The following is a 17746-nucleotide window of genomic DNA, read 5'->3' as shown; positions in this document are numbered from 1 at the left end:
TCGTGTCATCTGAGTATCTGCGGTTATTGATATTCCTCCAGAAAATCTTGATTCCAGCTTGTGCTTATCTAGCCCGGCATTCCACATGATGTACTCTGCATATAAGTTAAATAAGCAGGCTGACAATATACAGCCTTGACATACTCCTTTCCCAATTTGGAATTAGTCTGTTGTTCCATGTCCAGTTCTAACTGTTGTTTCTTGACCATACAGATTTCTCATGAGGCAGGTCAGGTGGTCTGGTATTTCCATCTCTTAAAGAATTTTCCACAGTTTGTTGTGATCCACACAGTCAAAGGCTTTGGCATGGTCAATAAAGCAAAAGTAGATGTTTTTCTGGAACTCTCTTGCTTTTTTGATGATCCAGCGGATGTTGGCAATTTGATCTCTGGTTCCTCTGCCTTTTTGAAACCTAGCTTGAACATCTGGAAGCTCACAGTTCACGCACTGTTGAAGCCTGGCTTGGAGAACTTTCAGCATTACTTTACTAGCGTGTGGATGAGTGCAGTTGTGCAGTAGTTTGAATATTATTTGGCACTGTCTTTCTTTGGGATTGGAATGAAAACTGACCTTTTCCAGTCCTGTGCACACTGCTGAGTTTTCCAGATTTGCTGGCATATTGAGTGCAGCAGATGAGTACAGCATCATCTTTTTGGATTTGAAATAGCTCAGCTGGAATTCCATCACCTCCACTAGCTTTGTTAGTAGTGATGCTTCCTAAGGCCCACTTGACTTTGCATTCCAGGATGTCTGGCTCTAGGTGCTTGATCACACCATTGTGGTTATCTGGGTCATGAAGATCTTTCCTGTAGTGTTCTTCTGTGTATTCTTGCCACCTCTTAATATCTTCTGCTTCTGTTAGGTCCATACCCTTTCTGTTCTTTATTGTGCTCATCTCTGCATGGAATGTACATGCTGTGTAGGGCCACCCAAGACGGACGGGTCATGGCCGAGAGGTCTGACAAAACGTGGTTCACTGGAGAAGGGAATGGCAAACCACTTCAGTATTCTTGCATTGAGAACCCCATGAATAGTATGAAAAGGCAAAAAAAGTATGAAAAAAGGAGTAAAGAGCAGAAGGCTAGACGGCAACAGTTTCTTCAAATACTTTTAGAATAATTATAAAGAAGGAAAGTGACTAAATGCAGAACTTGGAAAAAATGGATTTAAAAGCCTTTAAGAATTTAGGTTAAGACAATATTTTCTGTGTGTGTTCTCTAGATTTACTTGGAAGACCATCTTGCCTCAGTTTTGAGGCAAAGGTTACATTCACACAACTCTCTGAGCTCTAGAATCATTGAAAAGTGAATCATATTCATTAAATGATTTTTAGACAACCCGATCCCTGTGTTTTATGAAAGGCTATAGGAATTAATTCAGCCTCAAGGTTAAGTTGCTCACCATATCAGAGCTATGAGATCCAAAAAATCTAATCCGTTCACGGCTGCCTTAGATCCTAGATTGGCTTTAGCCCTCTTGAAAAGGAAAATAATTATAACCCACTGTAGGAAAGAGATTCACACTGAAAATCTGTAATCTTAGGTTAATATGCTTCACCTAATAAACTCACTTTTCCTTTCAGGTAGTGTGTGTAATCACTAACAATTGTCTTTATGCCAACAGAAAGGGAAGAAAATAATAAAATAGTCTCTCAAAACTTGAAAGTTATTAAAGTACAGAGTCTTCCTGACTTGGAAAATTTCCAAACCCTGTATCTTCTTAATTTATTCAGAAAAACACTTGGGGTCTTCCTATAATTAAACTTGCTTTACCCCTTGCTTGGAAATACCACATGAAGGAGTACTTCAAAGTAACAGATCAGGACCTCAGTTGAAAAGTACTATACCAGTAAACTAACATTTGAAATCCAAGAAAGAGAAGTCAAGAATTCTATGATTCTGTGTTTCCGTATTCATCAGGAACTGAATATGAATATATGACTGAATTTAATTAAGAGTATATTCATTTGGGACTTGCAAGTCAAGAAAAAGACATGTTTATATGTTTTACCAAGTGAATACTCTGATGCTTCAAAATGTAGGTCGAAATAGTTCTCCAAGTTTGATATTTTAATAGCAGTATGACTTTAAAAAGGTAATCTTCTTTTTAAAGGTCAGGAAAAGAACAGAGACTGAGGTATGCACAGGCGAGGTGGGGGAGGGGGCGTGGAGGGAGCAGCAGAAAGAATCAGGAGAGCAGGACGCAGCTCTAGAAACGGTACCTGTCCCAGAGTGGGTCGGCACGCCGCGGTCGCCTCGCAGAGCGCTCCTGGAAAGCTCATCTACAAATTCCAAGATGGGCCAACGGTGGCAAGACTCCTGAGGAGGGAGCCAGAACAGAGAGGATTCTGCTCTCGGTTTGGAGCGAGAGGACGGTCCTGATGGGGAACAAGGTGTCTCCTTCCAGGGCTGTAAGCCTCTGCACTCGCTCCCCTGGGTCCCTAGTCAGCCAGCCCCAGCCTTGGGCACTTAGACTTGGGGTCGGCCCGGCCGCCCTTAGACCTGCGTTGCCGCGTGGTCCACCCGGGAAGCGAGTTTCCTGGGTCTGGGGTGGGGGGCGTCAGGCTCCTGACCCCCACGCGCGTTGCCTCCACCGCAAACTCCGTCTGACTCAGCCTGTTTCACTTCTGACCTGCTGCCCTCCAGGCCCGGCTGGGGCCGGCGAGGGTGGGCGGTGTCGGGGGTGGGGGTGATCGTGGGCTGCTCCCGGACAGTTGGGAGCGCCGGGACCCCGAGGCCAGGCAGTTACCGCGCTCGCCCGAGTAGGGGGGCGGCGACAGGTCACGCCTCCCGCCCTGCGGCGCGCGCCCGCCCCAAGCGTGGGAACCGGCGGCCGGGTGTCTCTGGGGCACACGCCCGGGCGCACGCCGCTCGCCCCGGGGGCTTCCATCCCTATCCGCCTGGTGCCGGCGGCCAGTCTCCCCGAGAGCGCACGCCTCCGCTGGCTGACCAGTCCCCGTTTGCAGTTCAAAATTCCCGCCGCTCCACTTGCACGACACCCTCTCCCTCGTTTGTTTTCTGTTTTGTTTTTTAAACTTTCACTCCGTTAAGTTATATTGATCCTAACCTCCTATCGCGGATGTCCCTTCCTGGGGAATGTAACGAGAATCCCAGCGCCTGCCCGCCCCTCGCCCACGGGAAACGCCCCGGGGCGGGGCGGGAGGACCCGGGTCGGCGGCGGGTGGGGCCCGGCGGAGCTGCCTCCCGCGCGGGGGAGCCCCGGGGCTCGCCTCAGCCCTGCAGCGTCTGCCCTCGGGGCAGCTGCCAGGCGAGTCCGCGGAGCGGCGGCCGGCGGGCGATGGAGACTGGGAGCCACCGGGCGAGAGGAGGCGGGGTGGGGGAGGCGGGGAAAGCGCGGGGGCGGAGGCTGGCAGGGGGCGCTGGAGGCAGGAGCCGCCCGTGCGCTCCTCGCGCCCGAGGGTGCAGGAGGCTCTGAAACCTCGGCCGCGCGGCGAGCCTCTGGGGCTCGGGCGGCGGCGGCGGGGAGGTGGAGGGGGGGCGCTGCCGCCGCCGGGGGGCGTCGCCGGCCTCGGCCCCTTTGTTCTCGCGCGCTCCCCCTGGCCGCCCACTCCCCTGCTGTCGCGCGGCGGCGGCTCCTCCCGCCGAGGCAGTCGGGCTCGGCGCCGGGGGCGGGAGGGGGCGGGGGGAGCGCGCCCGCCGCCGGGAGTGGGGGGCGATGGCGAAGCTCCGGGTGGCTTACGAGTACACGGAAGCCGAGGACAAGAGCATCCGGCTCGGCTTGTTTCTCATCATCTCCGGCGTCGTGTCGCTCTTTATCTTCGGCTTCTGCTGGCTCAGTCCCGCGCTGCAGGATCTGCAAGCCACGGCGGCCAATTGCACGGTGCTGTCGGTGCAGCAGATCGGCGAGGTGTTCGAGTGCACCTTCACCTGTGGCGCCGACTGCAGGGGCACCTCGCAGTACCCCTGCGTCCAGGTCTACGTGAACAACTCCGAGTCCAACTCCAGGGCGCTGCTGCACAGCGACGAGCACCAGCTCCTGACCAACCCCAAGGTAAGGACGCCCCGGGAGGATTGCCTCGCTCCTACGGAGACGCTGAGGTTTGGGGGAGCATCAGTGTTAAACCCTGCGCGGGGTGGCTCGGAGTAAGCAAGCGTTACCAGGAGGCGACAAGACGTCGCGGACTATGCTTAAACCGGGAGTAAGTACATCGGGGAGCCCGGGGCGCCCCCCGGTCCTTCAGGAGGGTTTGTGTGCGGCGACCCGTGGTACTCGGAGGCTTTCCTTACACACCTGTCTTGCCTGGTCTCAGATTTTGAGGCCTTGGCCCAGCTTCGGTTCGGGCCCTACCGGACCGGCTTTGCAGAAATGCGAGGAGCCGAAAGTTAACTTTTCCTCGGATTAAATCCAGTGCGTAGCGGGGATACCACCAACTCCGGCGTATGGTCAAGGTCCGAAGTCCCACTGGCCGCGTCCAGAACTCGCCTTGGGGGGCTGCAGGGGGTCCTTTAGCCCTTTGAGAGGTGTTAGCGGTTTCCTTACCTTTTCACTCTAGACACATGTTTTTAATTTGGGGTACAAAGATGAGCTTTCGTGGGTCGACAAACGACGTGGAATCAAAATTCGAAATTCTGTGCAGATCCATCTTGGGCGGGTACGGTGGACTCCTGGTTGTCACGAAATAGATTCTCAGAAGGGTCTTAGAGGAAGCCTAGGTTCTCCGTGTGTCTAAGAACAATTGGGAGCCATCTGGGGAACGGTAAAACTTTCTGAAAATAGAAAAGCCTCCGTGAAATGTACCGAATATGCCTGTCTTGGCAATTTTTTCCGTTCTCGCAAGCAAAAAAGAAAAAAATTTAAAAAAAAAAAAACCTGGTTAGGACTCGAGGGATGGAAAGCAGAGAAAGGGAGACTCAGAAGACCGTTCCCAGTGGAGAAAAAGCTTATAAAAAGCAGTGTCCTCAGTCTGTGAACTAGTTGAGCTTTGTAGTACACCTGCTTTTGCAAGAAGGCTTTTCTTTCTTTTGTTTTTTCTTCTCTTGGCCTTTTTTACTCTTCTGATTACTTAACTATCAAAGAAAAGGTATGTATTCTTCTTTAAAGTTACTGACACCCTCCCTGTTTGTTAGAGCAGTGCTTGAAGATCAAGAAAACTGTCCAAAAGGGAATGAGTCTTGTGTACACAGGAAAACTTTCCTTACATGTGACAGGATATAATTATAACAATACAAAAGAAGAGTTGTCTATCAACATTTTTTAAAATATTTAAAAATAAGCTTATCATTTCTCTGCAGCAAAACTCCTGTTCTTGTCTCCTAAATAGTTAATTCTTGAATTTGGGAAATTTTTAAAATAAAATTCCTTTTTTAAAAAAAAGAATGACTACTCTTAAAGATGCTCTTGATGACAAAGGAAGAGTATCTTTAAAATGAAGATAATAGATGAGTAGTAAGTATAGAAATACAGAATTTAGAGTATAAACTTCAAAGTCTCGAAGAAGCAATAAAGTCTCAAGACAGATGTTGTAAGTTAAGCAGCTCAATGCTCAAGAATTTCAAAACAAATTGCAAGGCTTTAGGAACATCACTTTTTTTTTTTTTTTCAAGATTAAGCCATTAATATAAAAGCAAGGTGTGGCACAGTAGTAGTAATTTAGAAATTATATGATAGTTTATCATTTAAAAGGTGTTATAATTGGTAAAACATTGCAATTAGTTTAAGATTGTGGTTCAGGCACTAATAAATTACATATACATATTCCAGTAAGTGCCTAAAACCTAATCAAGACATTGAGAAGACAGAATTTGCTACACAAAGACTGCTTCACAGTTTCCAGGTAATTTTGTAGAATCTGGCGGAAAAAGTAAATTGGGATCATTAGGACATAGATTTCTAAATCACTTGGAAAGAGTGGTAATGGCTTATATGTAATCCTAAGATTTGATCTCTTTTTATTAGCAAATAAACAGTTTCCTTCCAGTGCCAGTTTGGATCCTGGCAACAATTGCTTTGAAGAAATATTTGAACAAAGTAAGATTTTTTAAAGTAAAACATTAAAGAAATGACAGAACTGGAGAAAGATACATTAATGTTACAGAAAATGATGAACAGCATACCATTCGATTTAGTCAAGGTTTCCTCAGCCAAAGCAGTGTATATCTCTTTATCCAAATTATGATTGCATTGGACCATTTAAAGAACATTAGACGTGTTCTTTTGCAGTCACCTTTCCACTTTTGAGCAATGAAATGCTCAATTTGGAAATTCTTGTAAGCAATTAGTGATGGAAAAATTCAGTGTAACCAAAATATTGTGCCAGAGCCCATCACGTAAGCAGAATGTTTCCACAGTGCCCTTGCAGTTACGCAGTACCCACCACCAAGTGCTGTTTCCTCTTGGCCACCCAGAACTTTCCTCTTTGTTGAAGGCCTGGGTTCCCCACCCATTCTCTTTGTAGAATGTCTAGATTCCCTACAGTGTATTGGATCCTGATCACCTCCAACCTTCTCTGCTTTATGACCCACTGCCGCAAGAAGCCATTTGGAGATCTCTTCTTAGAAAAGAGAACAAGGGCTTTCTCCTCTCCCGTGAGTTTACTACATTAGTTACAGTAAAAAGCAGAGAAGGGGAAAGAATAATGCAAATATATAACTTCTTATGCTGCAGACTACTAAAGAGATAGTGTGAATAAATTTGACCTTTGACTAATAATTTCTTTAAAATATCTTTAAGTCCTATTCAACTTATGTTTTGAAATGTATCCTTGTATCCAAAGCAGAAACTGTATCCAGTCACGTAATGTAGTTGAGTTCAGTTCAGTCACTCAGTCATGTCCCACTCTTTGCGACCCCACGGACCACAGCACGCCAGGGTTTCCTGTCCACCACCAATTTCCGGAGCTTACTCAAACTCATATCCATCGCATCCGTGATCAATCCAACCATCTCATCCTCTGCCATACCCTTCTCCTCCTGCCTTCGATCTTTCCCAGCATCAGGGTCTTTTCCAGTGAGTCAGTTCTTCACATCAGCTGGCCAAACTTTTGGAGTTTCAGTTTCAGCATCAGTCCTTCCAATGAATATTCAGAACTCATTTCTTTTAGGATGGACTGGTTGGATCTCCTTGCAGTCCAAGGGACTCTCAAGAGTCTTCTCCAAACCACAGTTCAAAAGCATCATTTCTTCGGCGCTTAGCTTTCTTTATAGTCCAACTCTCACATCAAAATATGACTACTAGAAAAACCATAGCTTTGACTCGATGGATCTTTGCTGGCAAAGTAATGTCTTTGCTTTTTAATATGCTGTCTAGGTTGGTCATAACTTTTCTTCCAAGGAGCAAGTGTCTTTTAATTTCATGGCTGCAGTCACCATCTGCAATTATTTCGGAGCCCAATAAAATAAAATCCGTCACTGTTTCCGTTGTTTCCCCATCTATTTGCCATGAAGTAATGGGACCAGATGCCATGATCTTAGTTTTCTGAATATTGAATTTTAAGCCAATTTTTTCACTCTCCTCTTTCACTTCCATCAAGAGGCTGTTTAGTTCTTCTTTGCTTTCTGCCATAAGGGTGGTGTCATTTCATATCTAGTGTTATAGATAATTCTCCCTACAATCTTGATTCCAGCTTGTGCTTCATCCAGCCCAGCACTTCGCATGATGTACTCTGCATATAAGTTAAATAAGCTGGGTGACAATATACAGTCTTGACGTACTCCTTTCCTGATTTGGAACCAGTCTGTTGTTCCATGTCCAGTTCTAACTGTTGCTTCTTGACCTACATACAGATTTCTCAGGAGGCAGAACAGGTGGTCTAGTATTCCCGTTTCTTGAAGAATTTTCCACAGTTTGTTGTCATCCACAGTCAAAGGCTTTGGCGTAGTCAATAAAGTAGAAGTAGATGTTTTTCTAGAACTCTCTTGCTTTTTCGATGATCCAACAAATGTAGGCAGTTTGATCTCTGGTTCCTTCAAGTAGTGTAGTACTTCATGTAATGTAGTACTCAAGTCAGTTATCCTAGTTATCAAGTCAAGTCCTAATTATCCACAGGGCAGTGATCTGCTCTTTGAGTTGACCATTGCAAAAAAATCTAAATTTGGGATCAGCTTCCTCTGACTACGGTTCTTAACACTGGATTATGACTAGCTGTTGTGTAGGCTAAGGGTTTTGGTTCTCAACCATGACAATCATTAGAATCACTGGGGGAACTTTATTTATTTATTTATTTTTTAAGAATGCCTCTGATAAGTTTATTAGTACACTGAACATGGTTGAGGGAAAAAAATTCTCTGATTCTTGAGAATATATCGATTGTTACTGTTGCTCAGTCACTAAGTCATGTCTGACTGTTTGCAACCTGATGGACTGCAACATACCAGGCTTCCCTGTCCTTCACTATCTCCTGAAGTTTGCTTGAATTCATGTTTATTGAGTCGGGGTGAGGGAATTTTAAAAAGAAGTTCAGATGCCTGAGTCCAGCCTTTAGAGATTCACACTTGGTCTTGGGTGGGTCCTGGGCATTAGTAATTTTAAAAAAGTTCAATGTATGACAAAACCCACTGGAAAAAAATAATAATAATAATAATAAAAAAAATTTAAAAAAAAAAAATAAAATTACAGTATTGATGATTTGTCAAAAAAAAAAAAAAAAAAGTTCTAAGTCTGTAGATGGAGTGAAAATAAACACTGGCTTAGAAAATGTCTTCATCTGTTGTTCAAGAAAAATAAAGTAAGAATCCAAAGGATTCATCATGATTAATATTTGTGTGTTTAGGTTAAAAGATGGTACTGATGCTACCGAATGTTGAGAGTTGGTATGAAAGGAAGGACTCAAATTCTGAAGGAAAAGAAGAGAATCCTTTAAAATTAGTTCAATGTAAATGAAATGAACTTAACGCAGTTACAAACATTCGCCTTTGCCTTACTGTAGACATTTGATGGCCAAGAAAAGATGAATGATTAAAACTGGCCTCTTGAGAGACCAGAGAAAGTACGTGATTAGAGGCTGTATGTTTTATTTTTGAGTTTTCTTTCTCTGATAAGAAAAACCTAAAAAGAGAGGACAAATGTCTATTTCTAAGAAATCAGTACTACTAAAAACCTAAGAGAAATGCTTTGAAGAGAAGAAAAACTTAGACCAGAACTGGAAGAGGCTTCAGGCATTAAGAATATCCCCTGAAATTGGGTATAATTAACTATAGACCTTTGTGGCTTTAGTCACCTTCTTGGTACCCTTCTCATCCATTCTAGTGTGCCCCTTCCCCCAACACACATGCTCCCTGTATAGACTATAAGGTCTGCTGGGGTTAATTTCTGAGCTCCATTCTTGAGTTAAATGTTCAACGTGATATACTTTGTGCTCTAGGGAGTCCATCATATCAAAATTAATAAAAGGCTAATCTGAATTGTGACAACTTATCTGTAGCCTTTATTTCTCCATGAAAAAGTGGCTTACTGTGGTGGTTTTTCCTCTGGTAATAATATGAAATAATATTGGGGATGTACATAAAATTTAAGCCCACAAATACTTCTTCAGCATCGATTATGATCAAAGAACTGGGCAAGAAATGGGAGGATGTACAAAGATGAGTTCATTTAACAAATATTTATTAAATGCCTGCTTAGGTTCTGGTGTGTTTCTAGGTTTTAGGACTGGAATAGAGATCAAAAGAAGATTTCTGGAGCTTACATTTTGGTGGAGTGACTGACAAGAAATCAATTCATAGTATATTGTCATGTAATGATAGATGGGCAAAGAAAATTTAAGCAGCATAAAGGTACAGAAAGTTATGGAAGGAATGAGAGCTGTTCTTTTGCATAGGGTGACCAGGGAAGGTGGCTCTGATGAAGTGATATTTCCACAGAGACCCAAAGGACATGAGAGGATTATCAGTGGCCTAAGGGACATAGAGGAATGAATCGTGTGGCTCTCCAGAGAAAGAGTGCTCTGCAAGCTGCAGGAGAAGCAAGTGCAGAGGCAGTGGGGCAAGTGTGAGGAATAGTGAGGATGACAGTGAGTGAACAGAGAACAGTGGGAGATGAGACGAGGGTCTCAGAAAACTTTATCAGGATTTTGGATTCTAGTCTAAATGTGATGCTAAGTTATTTGACACTAGACTTAACCCAGATATAATCAGACTTAGACTTTTAAAAAATTTGAATGATCCATCTGGATGCTGAGATGAGGATAGAATTTGTATGGGGGGTGGGGGGCTGTGTGTGTACACGCGCATGCTCACTTGTGCAAGGTGAGAGCAGCAGAGGCAAGATTGGAAACAAGGAGTCCAGTAGGCCAGACAAAAGGTGGTGGTGACTTAGATCAGGGAGTAGCAGTGATAAGGTCCGCTGATAGATTGGATGTAAGGAATGAGGGAGAAAAGAATGAAGATGACTCCAAGGTTTGTGGCAATCACAACTGAAAAAGGGAGGTTGTTTTATTATAAATAGGAAAATTGAAGGAGGAGCAATTTTGGAGGTTGGACATAACTGAGCACACACACACAGAAACACACAGCATGAAAAGCGGGTGTTCAGTTTTAGATATGCCTAACTGACTTATGTGGAGAAGGCAATGGCACCCCACTCCAGTGTTCTTACCTTGAGAATCCCAGGGACGGGGGAGCCTGGTGGGCTGCCGTCTATGGGGTCGCACAGGATCGGACACAACTGAAGTGGCTTAGCAGCAGCAGCAGCAACTGACTTATGGGCTTCTCCAGTAGTGCAGAGTCTTCTGCCAGTGCAGGAGACTCAAGAGATACAGGTTCGATTCCTGAGTCAGGAAGATCCCCTGGAGTAGGAAATGACAACCCACTCCAATATGCTTGCCTGGAAAATCCCATGGACAGAGGAACCTGGTAGACTACACTCCATTGCAAAGAGTCGGAAACAGCTGAGCACCCTTGGAGGCAACTGATGTACAAATGAGGATGAATTCTTGAGTTTCTGCTCTCAAAGAGATCATTACCTAGCAGACAAGATAAGAACTCAATAACTATCAAACAAAGCAACACATCAAGTTCTACTGGGAGGTGCAAACAATATGACAAACATCTAAAGGGGAATAACTGGGGGGAAAGCTTCCTGGGGAAGGAAGCATTTGCCATGAAACTTTTAGAATGAATAGAATTTTTATCTTGGGAGGAAAGATGAGGAGAAATGAAGAGAACATCAAGAAAGAGAAAAATGCCAGGAGTAAGGCTCTGAAGCTGTGGAGTATGGGGTGTGTTGGGGAACCAGCAGAGAGACTGGTGTAGCTGGAACCTAGGGGACAAAGAGCAGAGGTCTGGGGGAAAGGTGTGCATGCATGCTAAGTCACTTCAGTCATGTCTTTGCAACCGTATGGACCATATCCTGCCAGACTCCTCTGTCCATGGAATTCTCCAGGCAAGAGTACTGGAGTGGGTTGCCTTGCCCCCCTCCAGGGGATCTTCCCAACCCAGGGATCGAACCCATGTCTCTTAGTCTCCTGCATTGGCAGGCAGGTTCTTAACCACTAGTGCCACCTGGCATAAGGCAGGAGAGTAAATTGTGGCCAGTAATGTAGAGGTCCTTGACAGACAGGGTGGGTTTAGTGAACATTGGGAACCCATAGTAGGAAGAATCTGTGCCCATCTACCAAAGATGGTCACATGCTAATCCCTAGAATCCGTGAATATCTTATGTTATGCAGCAAAGGGGAGTCAAGGTTGCAGATGCAGTTAAATTTGCTAATCAGCTGACCTTAAAATAGGGAGATGTACTGGTGGGCTCTGGAATCTCAAGCACCCTTAAATGTGGAAGAGGAGGTCAGAGTGATGCAATCTGAAGACAACTCAACTGACTGTTGGCAGCTTTGAATACAGAAGAGGGACATGAGCCAAAGAATGCAGGCGGGAAAAGGCAAGAAAATGGATTCTTTCTTAGAGGCTTCAGAAAGAAGTATAGCCCAGCTGGTGTCTTGATTTTAGCTCAGTGAGACCTGTTTTGGAATTCTGTCCTCCAGAATTGCAAGTTAATACATTTGTTTTGAGCCACTAAGTTTCTGCTATAGCAGCATTGGGAACTTAACACAGAAGCCAAGTAAGGCTTTTGAGTAGGTGACCAATATGATTAGATATTTGAAAGCTTGGTCAGATTATATCCACCTGTTACAGCTCTTTGCAAACAACCTACTCTGCAGACTGCTAGGATCTTCCTGTCTGAGAGTACTTAACCATGAGCCACCTCTGGCTTCCATTGTGGATGCTGTTTATGAATGTATTAATTATTTGCAAGAACTCTCAAAATTTTGTATCTCAAACTTAATCAGAAACTTTTTACTTTTACATGAGAGGTTTGTGATATTACAATACATTTCAGTTAAAGTTTTGGGGGAAATGCATATATTTTCCATTATTACAAACTTACCTCAGAATTACAAAGCTTTTTATAAGTTGTCAGTTTTGTTTATCTGAAATGTTTTTAATACTCATCTGTGAGTGAAGATGTCACTCATTTTATTTACCTTGGGCATAAAATTTTTTTCTCTGTCTTTAGCAGAATTTCGTCTTCAATTGAGTTCCTAGATAAACAGTACATTTATATTACAATTACCATAAATACTCACAGTGTAATACTGAACAGAATGATTTTCAATATTACATATGTTTCTAACTATTCCTCATGCTGTGCGTTTGGTAGTCTCTAGGACACATAAAATAATGTGTAAAAATTTGTAATTTGAGTTGTGGTAATATCCTGTTTTCTTTTAAAATAATCAGTTATAAAATTGACAACCATATGTTTATTAAATTATTTAAATCTGTGACCATTTTGGTAAATAAACTAATCAAACAAATTTATTTCATGTATTTGCTGAGCACACACACACAGAAACACACAGCATGAAAAGCGGGTGTTCAGTTTTAGATATGCCTAACTGACTTATGTGGAGAAGGCAATGGCACCCCACTCCAGTGTTCTTACAAAGGTCCGTCTAGTCAAAGCTATGGTTTTTCCAGTAGTCTTGTATTGATGTGAGAGTTGTACTATAAAGAAAGCTGAACGCCAAAGAATTGATACTTTTTAACTGTGGTGTTGGAGAAGACCCTTGAGAGTCCCTTGGACTGCAAGGAGATCCAACCAGTCCATCCTAAATGAAATCAATTCTGATTGGTTGGTTAGCAGAAGCCAGCAGATTTGGTCACTGAAAGTTCTCTGTACCTTGAAGCACATGTGAAGAAATATCCATTCATCTAACTGATGCAATAGACCAAATGGACTTTGAAACCTTATCTGATGTCCAATTTACTAGTTATAATTTAACAATATTGTAGAAGCACTTATTGATGTTGTATCTCCTTAGTGGAAATTATCAATCAGTTCAGTCGCTCAGTCATGTCTGACTCTTTGCGACCCCATGGGCCGCAGCACTCCAGGCTTCCCTGTCCATCCCCAACTCCCAGAGTTTACTCAAACTCATGTTCATTGAGTCGGTGATGCCATCCAACCATCTCATCAATATATCCTGTAAAATTAAATTCTAATCTCGGAAGTTTAATACTTTTTTCCTGTGTAATAAGTCAATTTACAAAATTGTCCTTATCGAGACAACTTTATTTTAAAATAATTCTCAAGAATAAAAAGCCAGAAAATAATACTGCTTACTGAGACTAAAATCTTCTATTCTGATTTTAATTATTTTCTATTTCCTTTGTTACGAGGATAAAAATGGCAAAAGATTATCATGTTTATCTCTCTAAAACCAGCTTCTATTCTAGAATCTTTTGTTTCTATCAATGATATCATTATTCTCTGGTATTAATACTTTGATTTTTACTGCCACTGTCCTGGTCAGTTTTCATTCCAATCCCAAACAAAGGCAATGCCAAAGAATGTTCAAACTACTGCACAATTGCACTCATCTCACACACTAGCAAAGTAATGCTCGAAATTCTCCAAGACAGGCTTCAACAGTATGTGAACCATGAACTTCCAGATGTTCAAGCTGGATTTAGAAAAGGCAGAGGAACCAGAGATCGAATTGCCAACATCCGTTGGATCCTTGAAAAAGCAAGAGAATACCAGAAAAACATCTACTTCGGTTTTATTGGTTACACCAAAGCCTTTGACTGTGTGGATCACAACAAACTGGAAAATTCTCAAAGAGATGGGAACACCAGACCACCTGACCTGCCTCCTGAGAAATCTGTATGCAGGTCAAGAAGCAACAGTTAGAACAGGACATGGAACAGCAGACTGGCTCCAAATCAGGAAAGGAGTACATCAAGCTGTGTATTGTCACCCTGCTTATTTAACTTATATGCAGAGAACATCATGCAAAATGCTGGGCTGGATGAAGCACAAGCTGGAATCAAGATTGCTGAGAGAAATATCAATAACCTCAGATATGCAGATGACACCATCCTTATGGCAGAAAGCAAAGAACTAAAGAGCCTTTTGATGAAAGTGAAAGAACAGAGTGAAAAACTGGCTTAAAACTCAACTTTCAAAAAACAAAGATCATGACATCTGGTCCCATCACTTCATGGCAAATAGATGGGGAAACAGTGAGAGACTTTATTTTTGGGGGTCCAAAATCACTGCAGATGGTGACTGTAGCCATGAAATTAAAAGACGCTTGTTCCTTGGAAGAAAAGCTATGACCAACTCAGACAGCATATTAAAAAGCAAAGACATTACTTTGCCAACAAAGGTCCGTCTAGTCAAAGCTATGGTTTTTCCAGTAGTCTTGTATTGATGTGAGAGTTGTACTATAAAGAAAGCTGAACGCCAAAGAATTGATACTTTTTAACTGTGGTGTTGGAGAAGACCCTTGAAAGTCCCTTGGACTGCAAGGAGATCCAACCAGTCCATCCTAAATGAAATCAATTCTGAATATTCATTAGAAGGACTGATGCTGAAGCTCAAACTCCAATACTTCGGCCACCTGATACTTTGCCACCTTTTCATTGGAAAAGACCCTGATGCTGGGAAAGACTGAAGGCAGGAGGAGAAGGGGATGACAGAGGATGAGACGGTTGGATGGCATCACTGACATGATGGACCTGAGTTTGAGTAAGCTCTGGGAGTTGGTGATGGACAGGAAGGCCTGGCGTGCTGCGGTCCATGGGGTCGCAAAGAGTCGGACACGACTGAGCTATTGAAGTGAACTGAACTGTTCTGGTCAAAGATACTGCAATTTGCCTTGGTTATTACAGTCTCTTCAATAATCCCCTTTTTCTAGTCAATTTCTTCCTTCAAATCAGTGATTCTCAAAGTATAATCAGTGGACAAGAAGCATCAGCATCATTTGTGAGCTTGTTAGTGATGCACATTCTCAATACCCATCCTAAACCCACTGAGTCAGAAATTCCATCCTAGTGTCTGATTTAGTAGTTCTGTGTTGGAATCTAAGAATTTACACAGCAGAAAATAATTACCAAGCTAATAGATGGGGAAAATGAAGTAATGTAAAGCAGTAAGTTTAGAAGAATGCAATAAAAGAGAGTAAAAAGACTGTAGACAGGTAGAATACATTTTAAAAAGTAATAATAAAAAAAAAAAGTAATAATCTACTCAATGTTATGTGGCACCCTGCGTAGGAGGGGAGTTGGATGAGAATGGATACATATATATGTATTGCTGAGTTCCTTTGCTGTCCACTTGAAGCTATTACAATATCATTAATCATCTATACTCCAATAAAAAATAAAAAGTTAAAAAAATAAGACAGAGTTTAACCCAAATTTATAATTATATTGAATATAAATGGACTAACTCTTCCAATGTAAAGGTAGAGATCATAGACTGGAAAACACACTATACAAACATCAGTACCCCCATCAAAAAAATAAAGAAAGAAAAACTGGAGTACTTGTATAATATGAAACACAGAGACTTTGAAACAAAAATGTGTCACTAGAGCTAAAAAGAGATATTTCATAGTCATAAAAGTTAATTCAATAAAATATAACAATTCTGTACTGGGATATACCTAAAATATTAACTCAAAATACATAAAAACAAAAAATTAAAACAGAAATATATAGAAATATTTTGAGGGAGAAATATACATGTCTATCATGATGAGAGATTTTAAGACATTTCTGTTTCTAACTGATAAATACTCAGACATCAGTAATATGAATACACATCCAACAGATCTGAGTAACATGTTTAACAATGGACCCAAGTGATGTTTATAAATTAATATATCCAGGAGCAGCACAGTGCACATGATTTCAAGTACCCACATAATATTTCCCAAAACTGATCACTTCTGGGCAATAAAGCAAGCCTTAACAAATTTCAAAGGAGTGAAATAATGAATATTATATCCTCAGTGAAATTAAGGTAGAAATGATTAAATTTTACTGAGAGACATAGACAGTATAGGAAGTTCATCAGTGAAAGTGTGAACTTATGAATAAATGATACCTGAGCAACTAGCTCTACATAAAATAGAAATAAAATTTGGTACATGCTTCATACCCGTAACAGCAAATTTTAAATGGAATAAAACCTAAAAATGAAAACCATAAAGCTTTCAGAAGTTAAAATAGGAAAATATCTTTATGATATAGGTCTAAGAAATATTTTTTAAATAAGGCTTAAAGAACAAATCATAAAAGAAAAATAATGATACATTTGAGCATGTTAAAACAATGATTTACATGTGACAAAAATTATTGCAAACAATGTGAGAATGTAAGCCACATACAAGTAGAAGATAGTGGCAAAAACAATCAACAATATTTATGAAAATGTCTACAAATCATTAAGAAAATGATGTTTGACATAATGGGAAAATCAGTGAAGGCTATGGACAGTCAATTCATGAAAGAACCCAAATGGTCAATAAATGTGAAATAATTCTCCGTTCTGGTAATCCTAGGGAAATTCAAATGACAACAATAATGGAATGCTATTTCACACCTATCAGGCTGACAAAACATAGTATGCTTCATAAAACCAAGTAATGGTGAGGATTTGAGAAAATGTTAAGTTCTAACTTATTGCTGGAAAGTTAGTTCAACTTAGGAAAATAAACATACTATGTGAAACTGAAGTTGTGCATACCTGACAATCGTTGTGATAACTAAGCAAATGACAGCAATTTCCCTTCAAAGGAGTTTACCCTAAAAAAAACTAACACATGTTCAAGAAGTGTGTGTGAGGATTATCATTGCAGAACTGTTCGTAGTAGTGAAAAAGTAGGAACAATCTAACTGAGTTAATTAGGATATTGGATGGGATGCTTTAATAAGAACCTAACAAAAGTAACCTAAACAAACAAGAAAAACCCTAAGAAGTACCACATCCTAATTTGTCTAAGTCGTGTCGGACTCTGAAACTCCCTGGACTGTAACCCACCAGGCTCCTCGATCCATGGGATTTCCCAGGCAAGAAACTGGGGTGGGTTGCCATTTCCTCCTCCAGGGGATCTTCCCAACCCAGGGATCAAACCCGTGTCTCCTCCATCTAAGGAAGTACTAGGTTTTTTCTTTTGTAAATGTCTGAGCTTGTAAGCAGTCTAAGGGGCTAAACCATTCTAATCTGGAAGGTCATTCAAACACCCAGTTTCTTACTGTGTTGTTGCTCTTAACATGTCCCTTAACATGTTTCTCCTAACTTGCATCACATCCGCCTTGTGGGCAGAAAGAAGAGTGAAAGAGGAAAAATGAAGGAAAGACAGCTTCCTGTAAAAAAGATATATTTCAAATATTGTAATGTTTGCCCTTTTAATGTGTACAGTTTTTTGGTATATTCACAAAGTTGTGCAAGTATCATTGCTGATTTCAGAATATTTCCGTTGCTCCCAAGGGAAATCTCA

The 17746-nt window shown here is 41.9% G+C and overlaps 1 protein-coding gene across 2 annotated transcripts in view; it reads left to right on the top strand.

Annotated features, from left to right (window-relative positions):
* Positions 1 to 3632: 3632 nt before the first annotated feature.
* Positions 3633 to 17746, top strand: part of KCNMB4 (potassium calcium-activated channel subfamily M regulatory beta subunit 4) — a 77409-nt gene continuing 63295 nt past the window's right edge. For both annotated transcript variants that reach the window (XM_061129969.1, XM_061129971.1), the window contains exon 1: positions 3633 to 4011. In XM_061129969.1, coding sequence (XP_060985952.1) covers positions 3676 to 4011 — 336 coding nt within the window. In that variant the 5' untranslated portion in view covers positions 3633 to 3675. The remainder of the gene's footprint in view (positions 4012 to 17746) is intronic.

This window comes from Dama dama, chromosome 3 (genome assembly GCF_033118175.1).
Source record: "Dama dama isolate Ldn47 chromosome 3, ASM3311817v1, whole genome shotgun sequence".
Lineage (NCBI taxonomy): Eukaryota > Metazoa > Chordata > Mammalia > Artiodactyla > Cervidae > Dama > Dama dama.
Note: the sequence above shows the minus strand (reverse complement) of the source record. Positions and strands in the feature narration are given on the sequence as shown.